Source organism: Pelophylax lessonae (assembly GCF_965119305.1).
Source record: "Pelophylax lessonae genome assembly, chromosome: 8".
Classification (NCBI taxonomy): Eukaryota; Metazoa; Chordata; class Amphibia; order Anura; family Ranidae; genus Pelophylax; species Pelophylax lessonae.
This window is the reverse complement of record NC_138775.1, coordinates 284,672,729-284,692,084: the sequence shown is the minus strand read 5'-3', so window position 1 is coordinate 284,692,084 and position 19,356 is coordinate 284,672,729. Positions and strand designations below refer to the sequence as shown.

Genomic DNA, 19,356 nt, shown 5'->3' with positions numbered 1-19,356 from the left:
GGTCTGCGCTTGTGAGGCCGGTTGGATGTACTGCCAAATTCTCTGAAACGCCTTTGGAGGCGGCTTATGGTAGAGAAATGAACATTCAATTCACGGGCAACAGCTCTGGTGAACATTCCTGCAGTCAGCATGCCAATCACACACTCCCTCAAAACTTGTGACATCTGTGGCATTGTGCTGTGTGATAAAACTCCACATTTTAGAGTGGCCTTTTATTGTGGGCAGCCTAAGGCTCCTTTCACACGAGCGGTGCGCCCGACGGAGTCCGTTCTGCTCAGCGGGGGATCGATTCGCCCATCCCCGCTGAGCAGGCGGATGACAGCTCCGTCTCCACTCTGTGTGCAGAGACAGAGCTGTCAGATTCCTCGCTGTCCTTTATGGGGAGATCAGATGAGAACGGACCGCCTGTCCGTTCTCATCTGATCCTCAGGATGGAAAATAGGGTTTCCATCCGTCCGGATTTCACGGACAGGATCGGATAGCAGGGGGTGTCAGCAGAGATGTTTCCGCTGACACCCGCTGAACCATAGGGATGCATGGAGCATCCGATCAGGTTTGCCTGAAAAACTGACAGGCGGATCGGATCAGATTGCCCGTGTGAAAGGGACCTTAGGCACACCTGTGCAATAATCATGCTGTCCAATCAGCATCTTGATATGCCACACCTGTGAGGTGAATGGATTATCTCGGCAAAGAAGAAGTGCTCACTAAGGCCCCTTTCACACGGGCTTTCAGATCCGATCCGCCTGTCAAGTTTTTCAGGCGGACCGGATCGGATGCTCCATGCAGCCCTATCTCCACTGCTATCCGATCCAATCCTGTCCGTGAAATCCAGATGGATGGAAACCCTATTTTCTATCCGTCTGGAGTATCGGTTTGGATAGGATCGGATGAGAACGGACAGGTGGTCCGCTCTCATCCGATTTCCTCATAGAGGAGAGCGGGGATCTGACAGCTCCGTCTCTGCACACAGAGCGGTTACAGAGCTGTCATCCGCCTGCTCAGCGGAGATCGGCAGATCGATCCCCTGCTGAGCAGCACGGACTCCGTCGGGCGCACCGCTCATGTGAAAGGAGCCTAAAACAGATTTAGACAACAAGAACAATATTGGAGAGAAATCGGCCTTTTGTGTACATAGAAAAAGTCTTAGATCTTTGAGTTCAGCTCATGAAAAATGCGGGCAAAAACAAAAGTGTTGCGTTTATAATTTTGCTCAGTGTAGATACATTAGGGACAATTTAGACAGAAGCTAATTACCTCACTAGTATGACTTTTGGAGTGTGGGAGGAAACTGGATTACCCGGAGAAACCCTACGCAGGCACAGAGAGGACATGCAAACTTCCTGCAGGTAGTGTCATGGTCAAAATTCAGACCAAGGACCCCAATGCTCCAAGGCAGAAGTGCTAACCACTAAGTCATATTTTTGGATCAGTCCCGACTTTTACCAAGGTGTGGCAGAAGAGGTTATAAGTAACGTACTGCAAGTCCCAGCATGCCTTCTCCCATTTATGACAGTGTGCATGACTTTTCTAGTTTCACGGGTCTTTTCTGTTACAGAATGTCACATATATCTTTTGCTTTAATATCCCTTCCAGCCATGGACCCTGGACAGCACCATCAGCGATGAGAACCGGGCTGCCATTGAGAAAATGCTTCTTGAAGAGGAGTATCCTTCAACTTTTTTTTAAAAAAGGACTTTTTTTTTTTTTCATAAGAAAACTTGATGCAATATAAGCGGAATATGAAATCCAATGAATGAAAGGTGTGGGCCAGGGGGTTAAAGAGCTAAAGTATGGGTGTCTAACCTGCGGCTCTCATGCTGTTATGGAACTACAGGGCCCATAAGGCATTTGCAAGAAAAGTCCCATGAGGCGTTGCAAGACTGACAGTTGCATGCCTGACTCCCAAGGGCAGAGGCATGATGGGACTTGTAGTTCCACAACAGCTGGAGGGCCGCAGGTTAGACACCCATGAGCTAGATGATGCTAGACGTCCTTCAGCCAGGAAATGAGACTCTATCTGACTTGCTGCAGCTTCTAATGAACATTGTGAGAAGCTCACAGTGTTCAGTGAAATCAGAGGAAACAATTTCAGTCCAGGAGAGGAGCCGGTACAACTGTGCAAGACTGAAGGAAAGTTTGGAAGTCAGATTTAACCACTTGCGGACCGCCCACCATATATTTGCTGTGGCAGGGCGGCCGCTTTGTGCCAGATACCTAGTACATGATCTGACACTTCCGGGTCTGGGGCGCTCTCTGACGGCGACCCGCTCCCACTATGCTTGGACACAGCGGGAGCCAATCAGCAGATGCAGCAGACTCTCTGATCATTCGGGACACAAACAGAACGGGGGTCCGCCTATGTAAACAATGCAGATTGTCGTTAAGTCAACGTGGGGAAAGCATTGATCCTGTTTTTCTGCTCAGCAGGAACACAGATCTCTGCCTTCCCCTAGTCAAAGCACCTCCCCCACGGCTTTGCTGTGGGAGAGGAGCATTATCAGTTTGTGGCGTTACCCTTTGGTCTTGCGTCTGCTCCTCGGGTCTTCACAAAAGTGTTAGCCCCGGTGTTAGCTTTGCTACGCCAACTGGGGATCGCGGTACTGGGCTACTTGGATGATCTCCTCCTGCGAGCGGTGTCTCCCTCTGCTCTGGTGGAGAACCTGGAGATCACAATACAAACTCTGCGGGAGTTCAGATTGGATTCTGAATTTTCAGAAGTCTGCTCTGGTCCCATCCACAAAGCTGGACTATCTGGGCCTGACTCTGGACTCGGCTTTAACCAGAGTGTTCCTTCCTCTGGACAAACCCCAGAAACCTGCTGTCCAACAAATGGCAATCCCTCCAGACTTGCATGCGGGTGCTGGGCCTGATGGTGTCTACCTTCGAGGTGGTTTCATTTGCACAGTTCCATAGGAGGTCACTTCAAAGGGAAATTCTGACGAAATGGGACAAGACTCCGCAGTCTCTAGACCATCAGATCCACCTGTGTCGGGGCACGAAGGAGTCCCTGATATGGTGGCTTAGTTCTCCGGCGCTTCGGCTGGGAAATTCCTTTCTCCTCTTGTATTGGACAGTGGTCACCACGGATCCCAGCCTGTCCGGCTGGGGAGGTGTCTTGAGCAAGCATTCTGCTCAGGGGATCTGAACGCTGGATGAATGTCTTGGAACTCCCAGCGATCAGACTGTGTCTGGATCATTGAATGGATCGTTTTCAGGGTTGTCCAGTGCGCATTCAATTGGACAATGCCACGCCCGTGGCTTATGTCAATCACCAAGAAGTGTCCCGGCGGCTCTGGAGGTAGCCAGCATTCCAAGGTGGGCAGAATGGTTGATTCCAGCTCTCTCTGCCGTACACGTTACTGGGATGGAAAATTGCCAGGCTGCCAAGGCTTCTACGTAGGATCTAGGCAGAAGGGATTCCGGTCATCTTAGTGGCTCCGAACTGGCTTTGCCAGGCTTGGTACTCCAATCTAGTGCAGCTGGTCGTTGACGCTCCTTGGCAGCTTCCTCTCAGGGAGGATCTGCTGTCCCAAGGACTGATCTTCCATCCTGCTTTACAGTATCTGGCTTAAACAGCTTGGCTCTTGAACACCAGGTGCTGAAGGATAGGGGTTTATCTGAGTCGGTGATTCCTACTGTTGAAAGCTAGGAAATCTACCTTTAGGAAGATCTATCATTGTACATGGAAAACGTGCATTGCATGCTGTGAGTCTCTTGGGGTTCATCCTCGCTCCTTCTCGGTGGTTTGGATCTTGACCTCCCTTCAACGGGGGGGGGGGGGGGTGTGTTGAACAGAAATTGGCCTTGAGTAACATCAAAGGCCAGGTGTCCGCTTTGGCAGGCTTCCTCCAACGACCCTTGACCACACACTCCCTTTCTTCAGGGTGTCCAACATTTGGTTCCTCCAGTGCGGGCCCTGATGCCGCCTTGGGATCCTAATTTGGTGCTTAGAGCTCTACAGAAACCTCCCTTTGAAAATATTCGGGAGATTTCCCTGCTTACGCTGTCCCAGAAGGTGTCCTTTTTAGTGGCTATCATCTCTGCGCGCAGGGTGTTGGAACTGGCAGCATTATCCTGTCGTTCACCTTACCTGGTAAATCACAGGGATAAGGTGGTTCTTCGCCCCTGTTTGTCGTTCCTTCCAAAGATGGTCTCTGATTTTCATTTGAATGAAGGCATTGTGGTGCATTCCCTGTGTCCTGTGCCTAAACATCCGAAGGAAATTGCCTTGCATGCCTTGGATGTGGTCCGGGCAATTAGGTGTACCTGGCAGCTACAGAGTCTTTCAGGAAGTCAGACTCTATCTTTGTGCAAACAGATGGACCTCGAAAAGGGTTTTCCGCTTCCTCTGCGACCATTTCCAGATGGTTCAGACAGGCGGTGGTTTAGGCCAATTCCATCAAGGGTCAGGTTCCTCCTTTCCCTATCGAGGCGCACTCTACTAGGGCGCTTAGTGCCTCCTGGGCCTTCCGTCATCAGGTGTCAGTGACGTAGGTTTGCAAGGCGGCCAACTTGGTCCTCCGTGCACACTTTTACAAAGTTTTAAAAAGTGGATGTGTTGGCCGCACGGTTTTGCAGGCTGCTGTTTAGGAGGACCTGGTCTTCTTTGAGGGTGTGTTGTTTTTTTTCAGGTGGGCTCCAGTTGTTTGAGCTCCTGGTATCTGGTTGGCTAATGTTTAGCCTTGGGAATTTTTTGGTTGTTCCTACCCCTCATGTTTAACACTGCTTTGGGAAGTCCCAATGGTTATGAATTCCAGGAGCTGTGTCCATCAATGAACGAAAGAGAAAATGGGATTTTTGACTTACCGGAACACCCATTTCTCTGATGTTCATTGACAGACACAGCACCCACCCCTCTGTGGAGTTATAATCCTCCTGACACAAAACTGAGTGGCTATAGTAGAGAGAGGGAGTATACCCCCTGGGACTGCCCATGGGTGTAGCCAGAATTATTTTCTGCCTAGTGTCCTACTAATGTAGGGGGCACTATAACCAAATAGTTATGAATATCAGGATCTGTGTCCATCAATGAACATCAGAGAAATGTATTTTACGCTAAGTCAAAAATCCAATTTTTTACATGTATGAGAGAAATGCCAGAATTGGTCTGGGTGGGAAGTAGTTAAAGCCTAACTCCAGCAAAAAGTTTTTTCTTTTAGTTTTGGATACAGGGGAAGAGAATTAAAAATATCTGTCAGATATTGGGGAGATTTCCTGTCCCTGTGACACCCATAGAAGGCATGGTGGTTGTCACCTGGACAAAAAGGCACAGTCGGCAATACAAACATTGTCAGACATTTTAACTCCCCCCACCCCCACATTACCTGTAAGAAAAGCCTTTCATGTTTTATTTCCATTTTTCCTTAGCAGCTCTACAGATATTATTTATCTAACAAGCCGCTTTCAGCGAAGTTTTGGTCCGAATCAAACAATGCAGAAAAGGCCGCTATCAAGAGGTCAGTGTTCTTTTACCATTGGAATGTAATATGGAGGAGGGATTATTACACAGCAAGCAGGCAAGGACATATAGGCATCCCCCTTGTAAACTTTTAGGCTCCATTCACACCTGGGCATTTTAGGATCGCGGGCAGAATCGCAGTAATCGCGGGCAGATCTCAGAACGCACTACAATCGCAAAACGCAGGCTCAGGTGGCATTATTTTCAATGGCACTTAAAACAGTGCGGTTTTGCCAAACAGTGGCAGTCGCATTAAATTGCATCACGTGCAGGGGCATACCAAGGGGTTGGCGAGACCAGTGCCCGGGGGGGGGGCGCACAAATCATTTGGCAGTGTTAGTGATTTCTGCGCCTTCCGCTCAGCCTGCGCTCCCCGGCGCCCCCAGGCAGCATACGGCTCCATCCAGGTCTGAAACATTGAGAGCGGCTGAGCAGGCAGCCCAGGAGAGTGAGACTGCCTCTCACAGCGTCCCCAGCCCTCCTCCGCTCTTACACACACTGACTGCTGCAGCCTCAGCATTCCTCCGACTCTACCAATTTTTTTTTTCCTCTCTTACTCTCAATAAATGAGCAGCTCCTGCACATGACATCCATTCTCGCTTCGGGTCAGCAAGGCAGGTAGCACCCTCATTCCTCTTTCCTTGCACTACTGCACCAATTCCCCCTCAGTGTCCCCTCTCTCTGTCACCCCCCCCCCTCTCTCTGTCACCCCCCCCCCTCTCTCTGTCACCCCCCCCCTCTCTCTGTCACCCCCCCCCTCTCTCTGTCACCCCCCCTCTCTCTCTGTCACCCCCCCCCCCTCTCTCTGTCACCCCCCCCCCTCTCTCTGTCACCCCCCCCCCTCTCTCTGTCACCCCCCCCCCCCTCTCTCTGTCACCCCCCCCCCCTCTCTCTGTCACCCCCCCCCTCTCTCTGTCACCCCCCCCCTCTCTCTGTCACCCCCCCTCTCTCTCTCTGTCACCCCCCCTCTCTCTCTCTGTCACCCCCCCTCTCTCTCTCTGTCACCCCCCCTCTCTCTCTCTGTCACCCCCCTCTCTCTCTCTGTCACCCCCCCCTCTCTCTCTGTCACCCCCCCCCCTCTCTCTGTCACTCCCCCTCTCTCTCTGTCACTCCCCCTCTCTCTCTGTCGCTCCCCTTCTCTCTCTGTCACCCCCCTCCCGCCGATACAGCTCCTCGCCAAGGGCGCTGGAGACCCTAGGTACGCCTCTGATCACGTGAAGCTCGTCACCCAAAAGAACCTCCTGTGGTTTTTTTTTTTTGGGCGACAAGCCTTTACGCAATGTGGCTTGCTGCGCGATAAATCGCAGCAAAAGCACATCGCTGAAAATGATGGCACCTGAACCTGCCTTTTGTTATTGTCGTGCGTTTGGAGATCACATAAAATAAACGTGTAGTGCTAATAATAATAATGTGTGTTTAGAACAAATTCTTATTAAATAAATTAATGAATTCAAAATTAAAGAAAATGTGAAAAGTCCATAAATGGAAAAAGAGGAATGAATCCAATAGTGAAAGAACTTGTGCTTGGAAGGAGAACCACAAGTCCCAGCATGCAGATGAAACCGATACTCCTCTCACGACACATGGGAAGAGCAATTGGCTGCTTACCAGATAATGATGGCCACCCAAATCTATGTAGAAGCCAAATGCGCTTATAAGGGATAAGGAACCACCAGGTGCGGATCATCAGACATGGCTATTCGAGTGCACTCTAGGAGGCAGAGTTCGTACGGTCCTGGAAAAGTTTTGGAATTTGTAGATGACACTTTCCAGGCCTGGAAAGGTCATGGAAACTTAGGAAACACACTAAAGTTTTGGAAAAGTCATGGAATTATTTACTGTGGAGGAGCGGGGAGCTGATGCTTAATTATTTTAATTTATTATTTTATTCCCTAATGATATTGTATTGCCAGTGCCACATACTATTTACATTTACTTCGCCTTCCGGGTCCGCGGTATGCGCGTGCGCTGTCACTGGCCAGCAGCAGCCGAGAAAATGATCGTGAACCAATCAGGCAGTGGGGAGGGCCGGCCGCGGTTTGCCTGGAGACACTGTGACTGGCCAGCAGCAGCAATAACAGCCGGGAGATAACAAACCAATCACAGGCAGCGGAAGCGTCACTGGAGGGCGGGCCGGCCGCATGAACGTGATGATGACGAGGAAGGGGGCGGTAACCGTTTCCGTGACTGACCGTAAGGGCAAACTGCAGACCTGGAAGTACACCTACCTGTACCAGTGCTATACGCTGAATGTAAAAATGCCCCCCCTCAGTGCTCTTTAGCCCCCCCGGTTCTTTTTAGCCCCCCCAGTGTTCTTAAGCCCCCCCCCCCCAGTGTTCTTAAGCCCCCCCCCCGTGCTCTTAGCCCCCCCCCCCCACGGTGCTCTTCAGCTCCCCACAGTGCTTTTCATCTTCCCCCCCCATGCTTTCTTGAGGGTAGGGACTGATCTGAATGTACGATATATGTAAAGTGCTGTGTAAGTTGACGGCGCTCTATAATTACCTATAATAATAATAATAATAATAGGTTCATCTTCAGGAATATGTTACATGTGCCACCTGTTTTTAGGGTGAAAAATGTAACATGTTCCCGCTCGCAAAGCTGCTCCCCGATCCCCCCCATGACAGCGGGCCAGGTATCTCCTCCCGGCACCCATTGTCACAATTTAACCTCTTAAGGACCGCCCGCCACAGTTTTACTGCGGCAGGCTGGCCCTCCTGCATGAACCGACGTAGCTCTATGTCAGTCGCGCGGTCTACATGTTGGTGGGCAGTCACCAACCTTTTTGCAAGTGGTAGATGAGGGAGCAGTAGGGTAGGTAATACACCTTATCCCTGCACACCTAGACTAAACAAGCATTTAGCCCATGCAGTGCTGAGGGGGGGTTGGGAACGGCTCACTGCAAGGGTAGAGTTCATCTAATTCCTGGAGTTCATCTTTAACCCCTTCGGTACGCATGTTTGCAGACTCTCGGTGGGTGGTCCTTAAATCCGAGCAGCCGCATATATGCGTACCAAAATGTAAACAAAGCCGTGCCAAGAAGGCATTACTGGCGGCTAGCGGAAAGCACCCGATCTCTACTTGCGATCAGGAGCTTTCCAATCGTGTGACCGCTGTGACAGCCAATCACGGCGGTCACATGTTTAGAAAACCCGCCCCGCCTCCCGCCATCAGAAACCTCTTACTTAAACTTTATCCTAAGAAAAAGAAGAATTAAAAATGAAATTAAACTGAAAACCAGATCCCTTTAGAGACTTTCCTGACTATAAAATCTGTTCAGACAAATTAAAAATGAATATAGATAAGACATACAGGGAATAGAGAAATAAAAAGCAAAAAAAAAATGTTTATTAGGAATACACGGGATTATCAGAATAAAGACGTCTTCAGATGGTGAAGTATGAATAGAGATACTGATAAGAATAACAAAGAGATTCATAATCAGAAATCCTCAGCAGTTAACAATGAGGTGATATTAAAAATAGTGGATGGAGGATGAACGATGGCGGCAATGGAAAAGTGGGCTGAATAAAACTCTGTTTAAAAACAACATATTTCAAAAAGGGCCCTGAAGAGGATAGTTATCCTAGGAATCCTTCCACACCTCTCTATGTATTTAGACCACTTTAAGATCGGAATACTTATACAGTATCTCACAAAAGTGAGCACACCCCTCACATTGTCGTCTTGGAGGTGTGTTTGGGGTAGTTATCATGTTGGAATACTGTCCTGTGGCCCAGTCTCTGAAGGGAGGGGATCATGCTCTGCTTCAGTATGTCACAGTACATGTTGGCATTCATGGTTCCCTCAATGAACTGCAGCTCCCCAGTGCTGGCAGCACTCATGCAGCCCCAGACCATGACACTCCCACCACCATGACTGACTGTAGGCAAGACACACTTGTCTTTGTACTTCTCACCTGGTTGCCGCCACACACACTTGACACCATCTGAACCAAATAAGTTTATCTTGGTCTCATCAGACCACAGGACATGGTTCCAGTAATCCATGTCCTTAGTCTGCTTGTCTTCGGCCTTTCTTGTGCATCATCTTTAGAAGAGGCTTCCTTCTGCGATGACAGCCATGCAGACCAATTTGATGCAGTGTGCGGCGTATGGTCTGAGCACTGACATGCTGACCCCCCACCCCTTCAACCTCTGCAGAAATACTGGCAGCACTCATACGTCTATTTCCCAAAGACAACCCCTGGATATGACACTGAGCATGTGCACTCAACTTCTTTGGTCGACCATGGCGAGACATGTTCTGAGTGGAATATGTCCTGGTAAACCGCTGTATGGTCTTGGCCACCGTGCTGCAGCTCAGTTTCAGGGTCTTGGCAATCTTCTTATAGCCTAGGCCAGCGATGGCGAACCCTGGCACCCCAGATGTTTTGGGACTACATTTCCCATGATCAGAGTTCATGAGCATCATGGCAAATGTAGTTTCAAAACATCTGGGGTGCCAAGGTTCACCATCACTATCCTAGGCCATCTTTATGTAGAGCAACAATTATTTTTTTTCAGATCCTCAGAGAGTTCTTTGCCATGAGTTGCCATGTTGAACTTCCAGTGACCATAATGAGAGAGTGAGAGCGATAACACCAAATTTAACACACCTGCTCCCCATTCACACCCGAGACTATGTAACACTAACATGATAGCTGGGGGGGGGGGGGGGTGTTGTCTAATTGGGCCCAATTTGGACATTTTTACTTAGGGGTGTACTCACTTTTGTTGCCAGAGGTTTAGACATTAATGGCTGTGTGTTGGGTTATTTTGAGGGGACAGTAAATTTACACTGTTATACAAGCTGTACACTCACTACATTATATTGTAGCAAAGTGTCATTTCTTCAGTGTTGTCACGTGAAAAGTTAGAATAAAATATTTACAAAAATGTGAGGGGTGTACTCACTTTTGTGAGATACTGTATATGAGGTGCCCAGGTTTAAAGGGGTTGTAAAGTCAGGTTTTTTTTATCTTAATGCATTCTAAGCCTTCTGTGTACAGCAGCCTCGGCCATCCCAGGACTCTCCATCCTGATTGGCTGAGACACAGCAGCGGTGCTATTGGCTCCCGCTGCTGTCAGTCAAAGTAATTCAGCCAATGAGGATAGAAAGGGGGTGGGGCTGGGCCACATCTCCATATCTGAATGGACACAGGGAGCTGTGACTCGGCTCGGGTGCCTCAAAGCAAGCTGCTTGCTGTGGGGGCACTCACCAGGAGGGAGGGGCCAGGAGAGTAGAAAAGGGACCCAAGAAGAGCAGGATCTGTGCAAATCCAACTGCACAGAGGAGGTAAGTATAACATGTTTGTTATTTAAAAATATAAATGAGATTTTATGATCACTTTTAACTGCTTCACGGCTGCTCTATAGCCGAAAGATGGCTACAGCGCAGTCGCACATTGCCTGGAGAGCATCATATGATGTACCCCCCCACGCTTCTAGTGCGCCCCATGTCGGGTGCATCTGTGATCGCTGTGTCCTTGAAACACACCTGATCACAGATCATGGTAAAGAGCCAATCACAGCAGCTCTTTACCATGTGATCAGCTGTGTCACAGTTTAAACAGGATTTGCTGGTTATCGGCATTCCTCTCTTCACGCTAACAGCGCATGAGGAGAGGAGAGCCGATAACCAACACTGGGGACATCTACATTGATAATCAGGGCACTGATCATCAGTGCAACTCCAACAGTGCCCATCAGTGCTGCCAGTCAGTGCTCATCGGTGCTGCCAGTCAGTGCCACCTATCAGTGCAGCCTCATAAGTGCCTCCTTATCAGTGCCCATCAGTGCAGCCTCATAAGTGCCTCCTTATGAGTGCCCATCAGTGCAGCCTCATAAGTGCCTCCTCATCAGTGCCCATCAGTGCAGCCTCATAAGTGCTTCCTTATCAGTGCCCATCAGTGCAGCCTCATAAATGCCTCCTTATCAGTGCCCATCAATGCAGCCTCATAAGTGCCTCCTCATCAGTGCCCATCAGTGCAGCCTCATAAGTGCCTCCTTATGAGTGCCCATCAGTGCAGCCTCATAAGTGCCTCCTCATCAGTGCCCATCAGTGCAGCCTCATAAGTGCCTCCTTATCAGTGCCCATCAGTGCAGCCTCATAAGTGCCTCCTCATCAGTGCCCATCAGTGCAGCCTCATAAGTGCTTCCTTATCAGTGCCCATCAGTGCAGCCTCATAAATGCCTCCTTATCAGTGCCCATCAATGCAGCCTCATAAGTGCCTCCTCATCAGTGCCCATCAGTGCAGCCTCATAAGTGCCTCCTCATCAGTGCCCATCAGTGCAGCCTCATAAGCACACATCAGTGAAGGAGAAAAATTGCTAATTTACTTATTTCATAACAGAAACTAACATAAACATTTTTTTCAACGTTTTTGGTCTTTTTTCGTTTAGCAAAAATAAAAAACCCAGTGGTGATTGAATATCACCAAAAGAAAGCGCTATCTGTCTCAAAATAATTATAAAAAAATGTGTTTGGGTACAGTGTTGAATGAACATGCAATCGTCATCTAAAAGTGTGACAGCGCTGAAAGCTAAAAATTGGCCGGGGCAGAAAGGGGGTAAAAGTGCCCGGGAGGCAAGTGATTAAAGCCCACCTCCTGGACCCCACATATGTGTTACCGTGTTATGGAGTTGAATAATTGCTGTATATAATCACAGTGCTTTCTTACTTTCAGGAGCCCCCAGAAGAAAATGGCTCGTGTCCCGTAAGTATTTGGACTGTGAGTGCTTCTTGTGTCCGGGGTACGGTCCGGTTTGGTTGACACCACACAGATTATATTGCTGTAGTCTTGGGAGGAAGGGACGTCCCCCATGTACAGATAGAAATTAATGGGCATTATCAGTGCAGTTGCACTTCATGAAAGGTCTGCTTAAAGCGGGGTTCCAGATGTTTTTGTGTTTATTAACAGTCAGCAGCTACAAAAAGTGTATCTGATGACTTCTAACCACTTCCGGAAGGATTTGTGGCCCGAGCGGAAGTGGGAGTGGGTACCTGTCAAAACTAGGTACCCACTTCCCCCCAAAAAAGGGGGTCAGGGAATCCCTAAAGCAGAAGTTCCACTTTTGGATTTTTTTACTATTTTTTATTGAAAATGTTTTATAGTAGGAAGTAAAATTGGCGGTTTTTTTTTTTCCTTTATAGCGCAAAAAATAAAAATCGCACAGGTGATCAAATACCACCAAAAGAAAGCTCTATTTGTGGGGAAAAAAAGGGACAATTTTATTTAGGTACAGCGTCGCCGACCAAGCAATTGTCCGTTAAAGTAACAAAGTGCCATATCACAAAAATCACAGGAAGGGGAAGGTTTTACCCCCTTAATGACCAGGCCATTGTTTGCAATTCAGCACTTTGTTACTTAAACGGAAAATTGCGCGGTCGTGCGACGCTGTACCCAAATCCATGATGTCTTTTTTTTGCCCCACAAATAGGGCTTTCTTTTGGTGGTATTTGATCACTTGTGCGATTTTTTTTTTTTTTTTTTTTTTTTTTTTTTTTTTTTTCGCTATAAACAAAAAAAGAGCATCAATTTTGAAAAAATAACAATATTGTTCACTTTTTTTTTTTATATGAAATTCCCCCCAAAAAAAATGTAAAAATTAAAATTTTGTAACATTTTTGGGCCAATTTGTTTTCTGCTACATTTTGGTAAAAAAAATCGCAATAAGCGTATTTTGATTGGTTTGCGCAAAAGTTATTGTGTTTACTAACTAAGGGAAAGATTTATGTCACTGTTGTTTTTTTTTTTAACTAGTAATGGCGGCGATCTGCGACTTTTTTTTTTTTTTTTTTTTTTTTTGCGGGACTGCGACATTGCGGCAGACAGATCGGACCCCTGACTGACATTTTTGACACTTTTGGGGGGACCAGTGACATTACTACAGTAATCAGTGCTAAAAATATGCACTGTTACTGTAATAATGACACTGGCAGGGAAGGGGTTAACCTAGGGGTGATGAAAGGGTTAAGTGTGAGCCTAGGAGAGTGTTTTCTAACTGTGGGGGAAGGGACTTGTGAAATGATCACAGAGACCTGTGTTCCTACATAGAAGGATCAGAGGCGCTCTGTGATCATTTCAGAGAGAACAATGGTCTGCCGTGTTTACAACAGCCAACCGTCCTTCTCTCCCAGGGGAAATGCCGCCGGCATTGTGCGCTCGCCCCCAGGGCCGCTTCCCTACATCGGTTCACGCAGTCAAGCCAGCCTGCTGCAGTAAATCTGTGGCGGGCGGTCGGAAACGGTTAATAAACACACACTCACCTGTCCCATGATCCAGCGATGTGGCTGCCTGAAGCCTCGCTCCTCTCCCTCTCCTCTCAGCGGCGCCGCCATCACTAGTGTGGGCACCCAGCTGTGATAGCTTGCGGCTTCACAGCCAGGTGCCCACTGCGCGGCGTAAATAGCCGGGCAATCTTCTGGGACCCGTGACGTGTCCCAGAAGATTTTTTTTTTTATCACTTTTATTCCTATTACAAGGAATGTAAACATCCCTTGTAATAGAAATAAAGGATGACAGGTTCACTTTATGGAGAGATATGGGGTCTGTAAGACCCCAAATCTCTCCTCTACCTTTGAAAGCAAAAGATCAAAAAAAAAAATTGTTTACTTCCGCCCCAGACTGGAAGTGACGTCATGACACTGCTCCACTCCTCCTAGATCATAGAGGTGATCAGAGACGATCTGGTCTCTCCTAACCTCTGTGACTTGACTCGCGAACCCTCAGATTGTTTCCCAGGCTCGCTGGCAAGATTGGTAAGCTGGAGATACACCTGCGAGCAGTGGGAGGGGGAGGTACAACCCCTCCCGCTGCTTCTAAAAGGAATCCAGGGGCTAATCAGCTTCTCGGATTGCCTTTTTGAGAGGGAGAATTGCTGGCTAAAAAAATAAATAAACAAATACCGCGGTTATGGCCGATAGCTTTAACCATAGCCCCAGTAAACCACCCCTGCAAAATACAGTATATATACATATTGTGCTCTTTAAGGGGTTAAGATTCAAAAGATCTCTATGGGGATTCTTTTTAACCACTTAACGACCGCCCACCGCGGATTTACTGCAGCAGGCAGCCGCTCCTGGGCAAACCGGCATAGTACTACGTCGCTCGCTCGCTCCGGAGACTCTAGGGGGCGAGCGCGCGGTGCACTCCCGCCCCCCACTCGTCAGCTGGGTAGCCAGTGCGTGTGACCGGCGGCTCCGCCGGCCACTCACGATCTCCCGTTGCTGAGCGAGAAGGACAGACCGCTGATGTAAATACGGCTGTCTGTCATTCTCCCTGAAGTAATGACAGAGGCTATGTGATTCTGCTATGTAGGATCGCATGTCTCTGTGATGACTTCACAAGCCACGCCCCTAGGGACACATTTAACCCCTTGATCACCCATACTGTTAACCCCTTCCCTGCCAGTGTCATTTTTACAGTAACAGTGCAGATTTTTAGCACTGATTACTGTAGTAATGTCACTGGTACCCCCAAAAGCGTCAAAAATGTCAGTTAGGGGTCCGATCTGTCCGCCGCAATGTCGCAGTCCCGCAAAAATTGGCAGATCGCCGCCATTACTAGTAAACAATAAAAATTACATAAATCTTTCCCGTAGTTAGTAAATGCAATAACTTTTGCGCAAACCAATCAAAATACGCTTATTGCGATATTTTTGGTAAAAAAAAAAAAAAAAAATGTAGCAGAAAACAAATTGGCCTAGACTGTTAAAAAATTTAGATTTTTACATTTTTTTTGAGAATTTTTGTGAAAAATATTATTTTTTTTTCAAAATTGTCGCTCTTTTTTTGTATATTGCGCAAAAAATAAAAATCGCAGAGGTGATCAAATACCACCAAAAGAAAGCTCTATTTGTGGGAAAAAAAGGACGTCAATTTCGTTTGGGTACAGTGTCGCACGACCGCGCAATTGTCGGTTAAAGTCACGCAGTTACAAATCGCAAAATATGGCCTGGTCTTTGTGCAGCCAAATCCTCCGGTCTTAAAGTGGTTAATGTCTCTGTCAAGCACGGTAAAAATCAGTTTGAGGTAGACTAGCGGTGCCTAAAATCCGATTGGTCACTCATTATTACTCCACATTCTTGCCTTTTGCATTCTCTTAAAAATTCTTCTTTTGTCCTTGTGTTCAGGATTCGATCGCCCTCTAAGCCCAGTAGCGGAGCTGTGAAGTGGACAGTGGAGGAGAAAGATCTATTTGAGCAGGGTCTGGTAAGAAGATTTATGATTTCTGTCACAGTTCTCCTGTGGTTTTAAGTGATTGTAAGAGCCGGTTCACACTGGGGCGACTTGTTAGGCGACCTGGTCGTCTGACAAGTTGCCGTGGGTCGCCTGCCATAGATTAGCACAGGAGCCGTTCTAATAGGAGCGACACAAGTCGCTCCGACTTAGAAAAAGGGTCCTGTACTAGTTTGGGGCGACCTGGAGCGACCTGCATTGACTTTAATGATATGAAGTCCCTGCATGTCTCTCCGAGGTCACGGTGCGAGCTGTGCACCGCGACTTCACAGGTCGCCCGGCAAGTCGGGTCGCTTGTATGTGAACCGGCTCTTAAGATTCCGATTTTTTATTTAACCACTTGCTGTCCGTCCCATTGCAGTTTAATAAGGCTTACCTATAGGTACTGGAAGTATCTCCCAAACTTGCACCATTTAGAGGATATTTACATTTCATGCAGCCGATGACGTCATCGGCGCATGCGCTCTGAAGGAACGGCCACCCGTGCCATTTCTACAGAACCCTGTGCCGTTAACGACGGCTCCCGCGCGCATGTGCGGGAGTGATGTCATCGTGCCTCGGGCCGATCAGATGGCCGGAGGACGCAAACCAGGAAGCAGGATGGCCAAACATGTCGATCGTGTCACCGGTGAGCGGGCGGCACTGCGGGGGCTTCGTTCTAAGGCAAGTATTTCATAATGAAGCCAGTATGCGATGCATACTAGCTCATTATGCCTTTATCTTGCAGGGTTTGTTTTTTTTTTTTTCATTTGTTTTTTTCAGGTTGAGGCTCCATTCACACTAGAGCGACTTGTCAGCCTGACAAGTCGCGGTCCATTGACTGCTACAGGACCCGTTCTAATAGGAGCGACGCAAGTCGCTCCGACTTAGAAAAGGGGTCCTGTACTACTTCGGGGCGACTTGCATAGACATTCATTATATGAAGTCCGTGCAAGTCGCGTTGAAGTCGCGGTGCACTGGACTTCACAAGTCGCCCCCGAAGTAGTACAGAGTCGTGCCGCTGCAGTGTGAATTGGCTCTTACAAAACAAGTAAAAAAATAAAAAAAGATATTGTAATAAAAACAAAAATAAAAATAAAATGGTAAAAAAAAAATATAAAAATTGCTGACACCAGTGGCAGAACTACCAGGGTTGCAAAGGTCCCACTTGGGACTGAGCCCCGGCGTTCCGCCATGGTTTTTTTTCCCCCTGAGGCCCTAAGGGCTTCACTGTTGGGCTTTGTGGTGCAAATGTTTTTTTGGGGAATTTGCATCCCTCCCATTACATGCTGAATGGCTCCCTGTGCTCAGACAACCTGGAGCTGTTGGCACTTCTTGAAAGCTTTTTCTCTACCTCTTCTCTCCTTAGGCTAAGTTTGGCAGAAGATGGACGAACATCTCCAGGCTGATCGGGAGCCGCACGGTGCTGCAGGTCAAGAGCTACGCCAGGCAGTATTTTAAGAATAAGGTAATGGAGTTCCCAAATATCCTATAGATAAAGTGTAATGTACAGGGATTATACATTCCTTTGTTCCTCAACATGCAGTTCAAATGTTTAAGTCGGATCATTTTTGTTTTTATGAAGCGCCTCTTTTGAGACCCAGTGACATCATCACTGTGACTTTCTGCTGGCTTTTGCTCCATAGTAAATTTGAGTTTGGTGAGAGGGGGTGACAGGCCCCTGAAAACTTCTCAGCATCCATAAAAAAAGGATAAAGCCTCAAGTCCAATCAATGCCCACCTATATAGTGATCCTACCACTGCGCCAAAAAATAGATCACAAAGAATATGTGTAAGAAGCTGCCACTTTGAAATAAAGCAAATAACACATCAATAATGAACACAGTAAATAGTGGTGCTACGTATATATAAGCGCATGTCACAATCAACAAATGATACCCCAGTGGAGTGAATAAAGTCCAATGCAGAGTGAGTCCTCTAGTGTTGTAACAGAAGTATCTTTTAACAATAAGAGATGATAATAAGTGTCAATGATAATACAATCTGGTCAAGAAGCTTTCTACCACAGGATGGTGACAACCCTCCCCTTTAGGATATTATACGATTGCCACACATTCTCATGTTTGTAAAAATAGGTGTGTACCCACTTCTAGGGTTGATTGTAACCCTGCAATTATATCCACTCCTCAATGGTGACCCATAGCTGCTCTATCTGCAGAGTCGGGCATTGCTGAGTAATGGGAAAGACTCCACTTTGCACAGCAAACACCTGTATATCAGCCCATGTATTAGCAGTACTGCAGAGAAAACAAAGGTTTTAATGAAAAAGAACTTGGCTGGTTATAGTTCTGTCTGTTTCATTAATGCCTCACGGGTTTTGTTTTCTCTGCAGTCCTCCTCCTCCTCCTCCTCCTCTTTTTCTTCTTTATCTACTTTTTCTTCTTCGTCAATTTGATCACACGATACAGACAGGGCCAATCACAGCCCATCTGTACCACATGATTAGTTTTGATTAATCACAACAAAACAAACTGATAAATGTTGTTTCATTCGGTAACATGCTTGCTTATAGCAATGTAATTCACAGCTATAAGCAAACATAATGTGTAAAAAAAAAAAAAAAAAACCTGATCACTTCCCCAGGGTAGTACAATGTTACTATGGTAACATTATGTTGCTCTGGTCACAGTGTGTCAAAAAAATTGTAAAAGAAAAAGAGAGAAATGTAATTTAAAAAAATGATCAAATTATTTGGGGGATATTTGTACTGTCCTGACATTTTAGGGCCACAAGAAATGAAAGAAAGAAAAAAATGAAAAGGCCATCATCGGGTTTCAGATAGAGATATATATGTATGTGTATGTATGTATATATATATATATATATATATATAATGTATATATATACCAGGGCTTGACAAATTTGCCTGAGATCTAGGAGCCAGCTAAAAAATGTAGGAGCCAATTTTTTTTTTTTTTTTAAACTAACAACCAAGCTTTATTTAAAAAAAAAAAACTGATACTAAATTTACACATAAATACGACTAGAACCCCGCTCTCCTCTATAGGGCAATCGGATGGAAACAGACCGTCTGTCTGTTTCCGTCTGATGCCATCTGATCCGATCCACGGGATGGATAGAAAATAGAACCACCATCCGTCTGTTTTTGGCGGACAGGATCAGATGGCGGCAGATTACCGCTCCATAGAGGAGAATGAAGGGTCCGATCAGGTCTGCCTGAGAAACTGACAGGCGGACCTGATCAGACAGCCTGTGTGAAAGGGGCCTTCGGCTGTGTGGCTGTGGCATGGCAGGGACATGATAAAAAATATATATATATATATATATATATATATATATATAGTTTTTAAATAATTGAAAAAAAAAACAGAAAAATTATTATTATTTTTTAAATCATTTAAAAATAAATAATAATAACCACACTCCCTGTCCACTTACCTTTAAGCAAAGATAAGTGGACAGGGAGATGAAGCCTGCAAAAACTTCCATCTCATCTCCTCTTGGGAAGGAGATGGGCAGGCATTGAGAACAGGCAGTGGAAACAGTCATTAGTGACTGCTTGTGAAACTCCCGGCCACCACAAGAGGGCGCCAATTCCCCGTTGGAAGCCTCTCTCATCTCACAGAAGAAGGCCGAAAAGCCGGGGGCCTCAATTTTCGGACGGCGTGGTAGTCCGTGCACTCGGGGAGGAG

At 47.0% G+C, this 19,356-nt stretch overlaps 1 protein-coding gene across 1 annotated transcript in view; it reads left to right on the top strand.

Annotated features, from left to right (window-relative positions):
• MYSM1 (Myb like, SWIRM and MPN domains 1) overlaps positions 1-19,356 on the top strand; it is a 100,789-nt gene that overhangs the window by 6,070 nt on the left and 75,363 nt on the right. The window contains exons 3-7 of the mRNA XM_082264801.1: positions 1,597-1,667; positions 5,382-5,459; positions 12,150-12,179; positions 15,598-15,676; positions 17,052-17,150. Of these exons, the coding sequence (XP_082120927.1) occupies positions 1,597-1,667; positions 5,382-5,459; positions 12,150-12,179; positions 15,598-15,676; positions 17,052-17,150 (357 nt within the window). The remainder of the gene's footprint in view (positions 1-1,596; positions 1,668-5,381; positions 5,460-12,149; positions 12,180-15,597; positions 15,677-17,051; positions 17,151-19,356) is intronic.